At 39.3% G+C, this 12,566-nt stretch overlaps 1 protein-coding gene across 1 annotated transcript in view; it reads left to right on the forward strand.

Moving 5' to 3' along the window:
- Positions 1-1,229: 1,229 nt before the first annotated feature.
- Positions 1,230-12,566, forward strand: part of LOC145997114 (C2 domain-containing protein 3-like) — a 123,702-nt gene continuing 112,365 nt past the window's right edge. The window contains exons 1-3 of the mRNA XM_083133740.1: positions 1,230-1,434; positions 7,827-8,044; positions 10,648-11,423. Of these exons, the coding sequence (XP_082989866.1) occupies positions 7,872-8,044; positions 10,648-11,423 (949 nt within the window). The 5' untranslated portion in view covers positions 1,230-1,434; positions 7,827-7,871. The remainder of the gene's footprint in view (positions 1,435-7,826; positions 8,045-10,647; positions 11,424-12,566) is intronic.

Below are 12,566 nucleotides of genomic sequence, written 5' to 3' on the forward strand. Positions count from 1 at the left end.
GAATCATATTCCACTGTGTTACCTAACGCAGCCACCCCCCCCCCCACACACGTACGACTTCAGTTGTAAATTTTAGACTAAGCTTGTCAAATATGTGACAGATAAGCGAAGTAAAATAAACTAAGTCTATTAATCAATTATTTTTTTAAACTCTTTAATTCTTCTTTAGCATGCCACGTTTTTGTTAAAATTATATTACGATTTGTAAAATGACGAAATTCTAAAGGAGAACACGCAACTTTCTTTGTAGCGCATCGGTCAGAAAGTTTCAGGAATATGGATTTTCAAAATACATTTTTTCACATGTACTTTGCCCCCTTTTAAAAGTAGCGCGTTTTCAATTATGTTACTAATCATTAAAAGGATGCCTCGATACCATCTTGAAGGATGACAATTATTATTTCCCCCCTCCTAAAAGTAATAATATACTTTCGCTATCTGAATCTCCCATATAAATGCTAGGGGCCGTCTGCTTCAGCCGAGCTCACTGCTTCTCCGGTGACGTCACTCGTTCGTGCAAGATCGGCAATCTTCGGATGGCTTTACCTAATCTCTATATTCCTTGGTGTATCACTGCTTCACTTCGGTGATTTGCACGATAGGGGTCGCTTGTTGACATGTCTCTCAATGCGCATGCGCGGGCGCGTCATCCTAACCAGCGCGGTTTTTCAAATATGGGATCATTCACCGAACTTTTCTGATGCACCTTGTATATTTACTTTAGTATTTGTTATGTGTCATTACTTCTGCAGATTTGTTGGCAAAGATTCACTTAAGCATACTTTATAATATAATAATATCACTAGTTTTATAGAATTATCTTTCCTCACTTTTCCATTTACAAACTAATTAAATATACGTGTACATGGGATGCTTGTATGTAGTATGCTATACAACTGGCGGCCAGAAAGACACGTCATATTTTAATAATCTGCTCTGCTGTTGATCATCCGACGGATTCTAGACGTCCACTCCTTCATAGTAGAACTTTAACAAATACCTTTCTTGACTATCGTCGCACAACTGATGAAAACAAGCGCTCATTTCTTACTTCGTATCATAGAGGAGTTCTCTATGTTCGTATGCCGGTGAATCTGCAGTGGCAACAACGGGGACTGGCCTAAACCGAAAGCATCTCTACTCACCAGCGTTATACATCCCAGATCTTTGACCAAAACTGCCATATACCCGGCGGTAAGGGTCATAAAGAAGAAGAAGAAGAACCAACATTAAACATTTGTTTTGGTTTGTGATAACTGGAGGGAGGGCAAGCAAATTTGAATGTTGAAAATGGTTTTTGCTGTCACGATTTGTCTCGAGCAACATGAAAGAAAAGAGAGTGGAAATTAGAAGTCAACGATAACGATCTGACCACATCTGACATTAATGAATGAACTCTGACCACTGTTTAGAAATAAGAATACATTCACACTAGTAAGTACTAACCAATAAAACTATGGACTGGTTGATGTTCCGAATGTTTGATTATTTTTAATAATGAAAATATATGACTATGTTTGGAATATGCAAGTTCCTTATTGGAAGAAATCTTGTGCTGAACTGTCTGATATCGCCCGAACGGATTAGGTGTTCGGGCCTTATCAGACAAGTACCACGACTGAGAGCATTTAGTTTAAGTGCTTCCTATCGATGCTACGTTAGTCATGGAAAAATTAAGATTTGAAAATTAACTTTGATGAACATCTGCACTTTCAACAATCAGCAGGCATGTTCTTGATTTCCAGGTGTGTCAGACAGGGAATTTTAACGGATTTTCATGGGAGACTTGAAATCTGTCTTGATGTTATTTTAATACTAAGGGCACTAAACCTGACCTGCCTAACCTAACAACGAAAGCATTTAGTGACATCATGCCTCTTTGCACCCAAGTCCTGAACCTGACCCACCTAACCTAACAATGAAATTATTTAGTGATGTGATACTTCTTTTCACCTCACACCTGACGTAGATGGCAGCAGGGTAAATTTGTCGTATCGGACAAACGGCTGAAATTTACTAGTTCATTTAATTTGAATATTCGTACTTACGTATTCTGCATTGAGAAACATTGCTGAATGTGGCATTTCGGTTATTTCACGGAAATAAGCTCTATTTGCGACATATCGAGTAAGTTTTCTTCGTTTCTTTTTGCCTTCGGTAACAAGCAAAATGGCGGTCACAGTTTCACTACCGTACTCGGCATGCAGTGTTTCCACCTCACTGCACCCAAAAATACCTACGTAGCCCCACAAACCATTCATATATAGCCCCACGAACCATTTCCGGTAAGGTTAGGTTAGGTAGGGTCACTATAGGTTACAATAGTTAAAAATTGGTTTCGAAAAAAAAATATGCGTAGCCCCACACACCATTCTCGCATAGCCCGACGAACCATTGACGCATAGCCCCACGAGCCATTGACACATAGCCCCACGAACCATTGACACATAGCCCCACAAATCATTTGCGGAAACGTACCTTCTTCAGTTACAAAAACACGTGCTTGGAAACACTGACCGGGATTACGTCATCACACACAGGCTACATCCACCTGGAAGTAAATGGATGCAAGAGCTTTCGTGCATCGGTCACACATTTATATCAAAAAATAGATGATTTTCCGGCAAAATTCCAGTCAAGATGCAGTAAATAATCGCTAAGATTCTGGAATGTGTATTAACAGAAATGGTAACACTTTCGTATAGCGGAAACGGATTTCTTACATTTTACATAAAGTACTTACGCAAATCATTTTCTTTAGCATTGTTGAAGTTCGGAAATGGAGTTTTGATCCATTTTAATGCGATATCATGTGTTTATCAGTGAAAATATCTCTCTGTCATGTTATTGCTGCTGCCGCCATTTGCTTTCTGCACGTGAGCACAATGTTCGGTGTGTTACATGGCATAACCCCCAGTAAATGTTTCATCGTGGAATCTATTTGACTAGGAAATCATGTATTTTTCAATAGAAATATCGGTAAAAATTTACTATCCTTCGGACACCTCTAATTTTTTTGTTTCGTCAATTTTTGACATTCGTACTTACGTATCTGCTTCGCGGAACATTCCTGAAGGTGTATCAACGTTGTTTTGATGAAATTTGAACTATGTTTCCTAACCTAACCACGCACCAATGGTTCGTGGGGCTAGTGCCAATGGTTCGTGGGGCTAGCGCCAATGGTTTGCAATTATTTCCAATTTCTAGATCCTGATACTAACACGACACCAAATTTTAACTATGTTGGTACTACTTTACTATACCAGAGACACCTATCAATGATTTATTTTGCAATTTTTTACATTTATAACGTATAATTCTGCATTGCGGAACATTTTTTTAGGTGAAATAATGAATTTCTAACAAAAATAATGTATATTTCTTACATTATCGAGTACTTACTGTTGTTCCTTATTTCCCACAAACCATCCATGGGTAGCCCCAAAAACCATTGACATTAGCCCAAAAATTCACGATAGCCCCACAAACTATCACGGGGACGAGGTATGCCTACTAGGTTAGGTTAGGTTCCATTAGCACTCCTTTCATTCAATTTAGCATATACGGACAATACGGAGCGTATTGTGCTCTCATGCAGAAAGCAAATGGCGGCAGCAGCAATAGCGCGTCGGAAATAGATTTTCGTACAAAACCACATGCATTCACATTAAAATGGATCGAAACTACATTCCCGAACATCAACAATGCTACGGAAAATGATTTGCGTAAGTACTTTCTCCTGTAAATTTGAAGAAATCCGTCTCTGGTATAGTAAAGTGTTGCCACTATGTTTCCTAACCTAACAGAACTAACCTATCCACGGGCCAATGGTTCGTGGGGCTAGCTATTCTCCGTCGGAGAATTAATTTTCAACAAATAACATGAATTTCAGCTATGAAACATTCCCACATCACACGAAACACCTTCCCCATGTTCGACAATGCTACAGGAACTTATTACGGTAAGTAGTTTCTTCTGTAAAAATAAATAAATGTGTCCGAAGGATAGTAAACAAGTACCGAAATATCTCACCGACGCACAATTGCCATTGCTTTCCTACTTGAACCAGATGCTCCATATGCTGGATGACGTAACTCCCTGTCGGTGTTTCCAACACCTTTTTTTTTTTTTTTAACTATGCTTGAATAACCTAACCTAACTTTATCGGAATGGTTCGTGGGGCAATCCGTCAGCTACCCGTGCATAATGTACAATTTACACGTGACGAACACGATAGAACGTATTTTTCGGTGAAGAAGGTCCGCAATACACAATTGGTAAGTATGAACCATGCGAAACACAAAATATCCGATTTTAATGTGTCTCCGATCTATGAAACTGGTACCAGTATTTCCAACCACACCGTGTTTTCACTATAACATGACGTGTCGAGTATTTTTAATTTTTTAAATTCTTTTTTAAACTATGCTTACCTAACCTTACGGGAATGGTTTGTGGGGGTAACGCCAATGGTTTGCGAGGTATTAGCTTAATTTTAAATCCAGGCACGAAAGTAGGTATTTTTCGGTGAACAAGGTTGCAACACTGCATAAATTGACAAAACACACTCACAACGTGCGATAAACCAGTACGCTATTGCCATAATGTGTGTTGCAGAATCGAAATAATGAAAAACAGTAAGTACTCGTAAATGTAAGTAAGACATTATTTACGTTAGAAATTCATTATTACACCTAAAGTAATGTTCCACAATGCAGAATAGTACGTTAGCTATGCAAGAAAGGGTAAAAGTTCGGTATATCGGAGACACATTTCTTCATTTTTACACAAGAAACTACGGTACTTGTTTACTATCCGTTGGACAGATTTCTTCATTTCTACAGAAGAAACTACTTACCGTAATAAGTTCCTGTAGTATTGTCTAACATCGGGAAGGTGTTTTGTGTGAAATTCAGGTAATTTTTCCATATCCTGGAAACGGATTTCTTGAAATTTAAAAGTTGGGGGCAGGTGACTCCAGCCAATTTCTAACATGCCTTTAACAGGGAGTCCGCGAAGGCACTGCAGCATTAGCGGTTGGAGCCGGTAAGTCAATTACCCCAGGGGCGGAGCCCGGAATCGGTGAGAGATTTGAGTCAAAAATTTCAAACGAAAATAATTTTTTTGTTGAAATTTTGCACCAATTCCGGGATGGATAACCCCAAAAACCATTCACGGAATGTTCCGCGAAGCAGATAGGTAAGTACGAATGTCAAAAATTGATGAAACTCAGAAGTTATAGGTGTCCGACGGATAGTAAACTTTTACCGAAAATACTTACGGAAATGAGTTTCTTCAAGCTTTCCAACATTCGTCGAGGTATTTTCTTTCATTGTGGAATATATTTGACTGGGAAATCATGTATTTTTCAAGAGAAATAACTCACCAATGCACAATTGCCATTGCTTTCGCTACGTGAACTGCATGCTGCATACGTTTGATGACGTAAACCCCTGTCAGTGTTTCAAAAACCTTTTTTTTCACTATGCTTGCCTAACCGAACCAAACCTAACCTAACCTAACCTAACCTAACCTTATCGGAAATGGTTCATGGGGCTATCCGTCAGCTACCGTGCATAATGGTTCGTGGGGCTATCCGTCATAACGTGTGTTACAGAAGCGAAGAAAGGAATAAAAAAAATCACTCTGTATGTGAAAAATTGTCTTTGTTTTCATGTAAAAAGCATAATGGCACCTTGAAGTCCCTAAATGCATTATACTAAGGTTCTGAATTACTTTTACATTAATTCCCACTAGTTTACAATAGTTACTGTCGCTTGTCAACCGAGAATACCTTGTTCATGGGAAGCGCACATGCTTGCGTAAGGTAATTTTTAAGTTGTTTTTTCCAAATCCAAACAGTGCTCATTACTTTGGTATGAATTGACAATACCGGAAGTATCTCCAATTGCTTTCAAATTCGGCATACTCACTAATTTTGGCCTCGTAATCACGAATCTGCAGTTAAAAATTTGCGGTCACGTTTAGAAATTGCAAAATAACCTTGTCAATTACTGCTATGATTCTCCATACACTAACATGGAAACAATATGAAGATGTCTTCCTTTCCGCACAACAGTCTTACTACCAACGTTGCTCAAGTGTTGTGCAATAAGTGAGAGCGTTGATTTGCATGTGATAAAATGGCATCTTGCGTAAAGGTGGAAAACATGTTTGCCCCACGAACCATTCACGGTAAGGTTAGGTTAGGCAAGCATAGTTAAAATTAAGGGTCATCATAAACATACTTTTGGAATGGTAATCATTGCAAAAAATAGTTGTTTTCTTCATAAATCAAGGGTGTTTACTCCGTTCATGGACCCACTTTTTTCGACTTATTTTGCAATTTCTAGACGTGTCCGCCAAATTTTAACTGCAGACTCGTGATTACGAGGCCAAATTTAGTGAGTATGCCGAATTTGAAAGCAATTGAAGATACTTCCGGTATTGTAAATTTGCTCCATTACTTTAAGGAAGGTTCAATTTGTGTGACAATGATTTCCAAAATTATACGATAATTAATGTTTTGCTACGAGAATTTGAAAAAAAATCATAAAACAATCAGAACTGTTAGCAGAAATTGGTGCAAGTTCAGGTTAGAAGTATTAGAATTGTAATTAAACCCTATGTGCTTAGAGAGGTTTGACTTATACATTTAGAGCATTCCACGAAAAGAGGTCCCATTGCATACAAATATCAAAGTGAATCAATCTGAAAATTATTATGTTTTTTAATTGGGTCAATCCATATCAATTAGTACACACAAACAAAAAAATATTGGTTGCTTGACCATTTCTTTGAAAAATATATATTTTGTATGGTGTGAGCCTCATATGTTGGCGGTTCAGAGCCACTGTTATTTTTTTTTATTATCACTGATTTCAAGATAGCGGACATTTTTTATCATGTCTTGTGTCATTTTCTCCATTTGTAGGCATCAGCGCCAACGTTTTTATCTCAAGTCTAGGACAATGAGGCATTCTTTGCATCTCAATCATAAATTCTATCTAGAATGTTACATGAAATGCGTTCGTGTAAAGTATTAAATAACCCGTGGTGCAACAACCCATGAGGGCCAGGGCCTACGTACCAACTACCGGCCTCACTCACACCTGCCAAGGTGGAAAATCATCCAACTAGTTACGGGGTGACATATGGTCAGCATGACAAACCCCCAGTCGTTGTTTTAGATTTTCATGGTCGGGTTATGCTACTTGTTTGTAGCTCCCCAATTTCTTCACGATGGTGGGTGGTCACCGGTACGATGCACAGGCAAAAATCTCAGATGAAAAAGTTATGCTTTCGCCAGGAGACTCGAACTTGCGCACATTCCAGAGCCGAAGCACAAAGCATGATGCCTTAAACCGCACGGCCACAGTGCATCACCATGTAAAGTATTGTCTGCCTGCTATAGAAAATGTTGTAAGAAGCAGCAAAAATGTTAAAGGAAGCGGTGGCTCAGTCGGTAACGCGTCTGACTACCATGCTCAAGGTCCCGGGTTCGATCCCCGGCCGGTTCAAATCCGGGAACTTTTCTAACGGTGGAAGCGGCCCCGGCGCCTACCCAGCGTGGAATAACATGGGTACCTGGGGGAAACCCTGGGGGGTAAAGGCGGTCAGGGGCGTGATGCTGATCACATCACCCCCACTCACGACCGGATCAAGAAAGTGTGGGGCGTTACCCCCACACCCCCTATACGCCTTCATGGCGTGGTGCTATGCACAGGGGAACACTTTACCTTTTTTTTTTTTACTGCTTCCATCTAAAGCAGACTTAACTGTTTTATTTTTAAAACCATTCATGTATGTTTTTTTTTTTAAAACAGATGAAACCTCCGTGGCCTTAGCACTTCCATTAGCAAAAGGAGATCATGTCTGGTAAACCAACAGTACGCAGAATCCGGTCATTGCCTCCATTGGTTGAGGGAAATCTGCATGGCTTGCTCACCGTGATTGTGGATGAAATTGTGTGGTACAGGTCGTCTCCTGGCAATGTGGTTGCTGCACTCAGTTGGTGGGGAGAGCATAATGCGGTAAAATTAAGGTAAGTGTAATTTATCTGTGTACGCCTCTCATATGCAGATCTAGAATTATTTTCTTGGAGGAGCACAAAATATGCAGCTGCTAGTGCATGATATGATAGGATGTAATGCTAGAAATATAATGTGTGTACTTTACAACACATAAGAAAATTCAAGGCCATTACAAAGATTCGTTTTAGGTCCAGTTTGTGCGCATGTAATCAAATCCAGGGTGTCTTCCAGTCAAGAATTTTTGCTATCACAATTGACACGTTCTTTTAGCCAAAGAACATTATTTAACTCAAACACACACAAAAAAAAAAAATGATCACATGAAGACTCGCAGCGTTCATTCGATGCCTCCCAGGGTATGGGTAATATCTCTTCGTTTGTTGCTTAAATAAAATCAAAGTCAAGTTTTCTCTAAGAACAAGAAGTATATTTTACCTCTTAGCAAGATAAATACTTATGTGCATTAACCTTTACTGGCCTCATGATACCATATGGTATCACGGTGCTGATTACGAAATGGATGTGCTTTTTGGACCTTCATACTCTTATGTTTGATGGAAACTCTGACACAGGTCTGGAGAAAGCCTGGGAAATTCACATTGATGACCCCCCCTTTCCCACTCCCCCCTCTCTGCAACATATCCATGCCACATTTCCGAACAGCGTTTCACATTTTGGCTCATTATTCAACTTGTATGGCACCCAGGAACATGAAACTTGTTTAATTCTCTTTGGAAACGTCCATTCTTTGAAAAGAATACTAAAGTTCACACCCTCTCCCCAAAATAGCGGGAGAAGAGGGGGCAAACTCCAGATTTTTGTTTTTTTTTTCATTGAAATTTGGGGGTCGTGGCTCCCCAAGCCCCCCTTCCTCGGTCCGGCATTCTGAATTGTACACGGTTGCATGCACTGATGTTTTAGCTGGAAAACAAAAGTTATCCGAAGTTGATTGCTCCCAAAGTGCCCGAATTATAACAATTTTCCTCCAAAGAGTGTTCGAATTTAAAATTCCCACCGAGAAACCTGGGCCAGAACTTTCGTAAACATGCTCGGCCGTCTAAAGGTTAATCTATTGGAGCCAAAGAAATAACAGCTTCTTACAATTTGGCTTCAACACTTTTCAAACTCAAAGCCCAAACTAAAAAGTGAAGACAAAACATAGTCATAATTACCATGGCAACAGGTCTTGCAAAATATGTATATACTGGTCAGTCACTGTCCTGACAAACTTTCCATCTTGTTCAGGATGATGCAAAAGCCTAGATAGAGCTTTATGTTTTGAATGTCTTAAATCCAAATACTATTGCGCAACATTCCGCTTCCTAGATCGATTGCTTGCACTCAAGGTCAGTACGCTTCCGGGATGCAAAAGCTATGGGGCGTAGAGAACCATCCGACTCTCTTTGGTTTAATGTAGCACCGAGAGTGAGACTCGAAGCGTCACATTGGAGGACAAACTCTTTTCAAGAATCCAGTAAGACCAACACTATGTTTTAGGAAGATGCTTTTTAACACAGATTGAGATTAATAACAATAAACATTTGTAGAATGGGAAAGGAAATTAACAACAATAAAAGTTGGTCAAGGGGAATAAGTGATTAATTTACTTCACTTTTCTGCCCCTTTGGCTAGTCGCGAAGATGGGGATGAATGGTGGTAAGACAAGGTGGATGAAAGGACAATCACAAACATAGGCACTACTACACGAGCCCCACATAAGATTATAATGGATGTGAGTCTAGACGCCAGAGCCTTGCTAGTCTGCCAAATGCACTCCAGGATGCATTAACAGATAAACCAAGTCTAATTCAATTCCTAAACACATTTTCAGTATGCATCTTAATTCGCCTTTTGGTAGGGGTTTTTCATTAAATAAATGTTGTTTTTCTTAATTGAGTAACGGTTAAGAAAAATGAAAAAGTCATGAAAATGTCAAGAAATGTGGATTTGTTATTTTGGTAGACACCCTGTAGTCGGAACTGGACCTTAAAAGTGGAATCCAAACCATTGTGAAATGTACCTCCACCGGAGACAAACCCAGGACCCTTTGATTATAAGTTTGTTGTGAAGTATAAGTAGTTAGCCTATTCGTTATTTGTATTAACAGTGATTATGAAAAGGACAACCTTTCCTCGGGTTAATATATGACCTACAGTTCTCTCCCTTTGTGACATCACGTAATCAACAAGCCCCAGATTTGATGTCCGGCCTCGACCTTTGTAAGTGTCTTCTAAATCTAGTCCTAATCAATGTATCTCTCCTACTCCTTTAGTGATATAGGAGTGTTAAAATTATTGTAGATCGAGGTCAAGTGGGTACTTAGGGATCTTAGAGCATATAATTGTTTGCTGAGGTGATTTTGTATGAAATGTAGTAAAATATTTATTTTCATTTTTTTCCTTTGCTATGCAGTTAAAGAGGAGTAATAAAACATGAAAAGAATGATTTCTCACTGAATGAAAAACAATGACTACAAAATTCAACTTATTGTTAATAAAAATAGAGTGTTCCGTTTTGTGAAAATTTCCATTTCGAGCCCTGGTAGAAACAAAAATTTTTTGATTTTTTTTTAATGAGAAAAAGTGAAATTAACTCTTTTCCCGTTCTTTTGCAGGCCACTAAACTTCAAGAGAAACTGCACATCCTCAAATAAAATTTCTGATGAATCTCACGTGACCTATGAGATTCGAACAAATTTCAAATTGTTTGAATCGTATCTCAGGGACTGCGAGACATTGGACGTGAAGGTGATGCATGAAATAACCGGTTCGGTGTTCGGTTTTGCTTCCATCCCTCAGTTGACTGAAATTCTTCTTGAATCCCCCTACCGTTGTTACGTTCCGATTGTTGAACTGGGAGGATCGAAAGTTGGCGATTTGCACATTGCTTTTCGTCTAGAAGTAGCTCAGAACGGAAATTCACCATTGGCGTTGAATCCTTGTGTCTCGAAGTCAGGATATTCCGGTCAGTCTGCTTCATCGAGCAGCTCGAAAGGACCACAACCACTAGCGAATTACGAAACCCAAAAGCCATCCAGGAGACAGATTAGAAGCAGGCCTCAGAGTGACCGGAGTAAATTGTATATTGCTTCCCGAAGCAGTGGTGCGTTGAAGGAAAGGACTAGTGTTCAGTCAAGTAACGAAACGAGCACAGATGGTAAGAAAGCGGGGATCCCAAATGTGATTATTTCCGATGTGATTGAAAAGGGACAGCAGCTAAGAAACGCCATGGTAAAGTCTGTTCTGGAAGACAATGGTGACAACCTAATCTCGCATGATAGTGGCGTCGATCTACTGTCTGTGCCTCAGTCAACGAATGGGTTAATTGTGGGAGATTCTGCGAGAAGTGACCATCCTCGAGATGTTAACCAAGTATTTGACTATCTGCTGGGTAAGTACAATTTCCTTTCAATTTAATTCACGAGAGGGTTATTCAAAAGTTTCTCACTGGTTTCATGATTTTATTGTTGTGGAACTTATCAAAAGTATTGTCATTGTATGGATGCATATCTGTCCCTCATCTCAACAAGTTTTTATTCAAATACTTGCACACACTGGTGGTTTCAAAGACCCAGGTTTAATCCATGGGTAGAGCCAAAAGCTTTTCAGTAAGTGTCAGACCCAAAGTTTTCATTTCCAATCTATGCATGTTGCTTCTCACTTGTTAGTTCAGTCTGAATGCATCCTAAGATTCAAAGCATGGAAGTCGTACACAGTTAATTATGAGGGTAAGTCAGTAAGTAGGTTACAAACCTTTTTTTAAAATAATACTAAGCGAGAATCCATAATTAGTTGTGCAAATTACTCACTGATTTCAATTCAAAACGTATTCTAAAATACAAAAACTTTTTGTACTTACGTTTCGTGAGTATCTGGTTTTCCAATGAACGACATTTCGAGAACAAATGTTCCCTTCTTCAGGTTCTTAAGTTACATAGGCTATCCAAAATACACCATAGCCACGTCAATTCTTTTCTCCCAAAATTCCAGGAACAAGGTTATAGGGTTGGTTATTGATATAGGAAAAATTGGAATCCATACCAAAACCCTTTAAAACTTCCACGGTCTTCGTTGTTGTTAAAAACACGGTATAAAACCATCTCAGGCTAAAAGAACCCTTCCTACTTAGAAAGATAAAATTATAAAACGCGACCTCCTATTTTACTCCCTCGTACTGGCTACAGGATGCCTCCTCAACGAATGCAGGAATTAGTCCGCGTGCTGTTTTCTCCTCACTTATTTCTCCTACCCGCTTATGTCATATCGAACTCAAAGTTGTGTGTTTTTTTGAGCCTTACGTAATACGTCTGGGGTGGTATGCAAAGGTAGGGAAAATAAATTAAACAGGAATGAAGGAAACGTCGATGAAATGTGGATAGGGATGTGTAAGAAATGGGAAAAGCGGGAGTATAAGAAGATAGGTTTCCTTATTAAGCGAAGCTCAAAAAACACATGACTTCGAGTTCGATATGACATAAGTGGGTAGGGGAAGTAAGTGAGGAGAAAGCGGTGAGTGGACAACTTCCTGCATTCG

Source organism: Lepisma saccharinum, chromosome 13 (genome assembly GCF_977018435.1).
Source record: "Lepisma saccharinum chromosome 13, izLepSacc3.1, whole genome shotgun sequence".
Taxonomy (NCBI): domain Eukaryota; kingdom Metazoa; phylum Arthropoda; class Insecta; order Zygentoma; family Lepismatidae; genus Lepisma; species Lepisma saccharinum.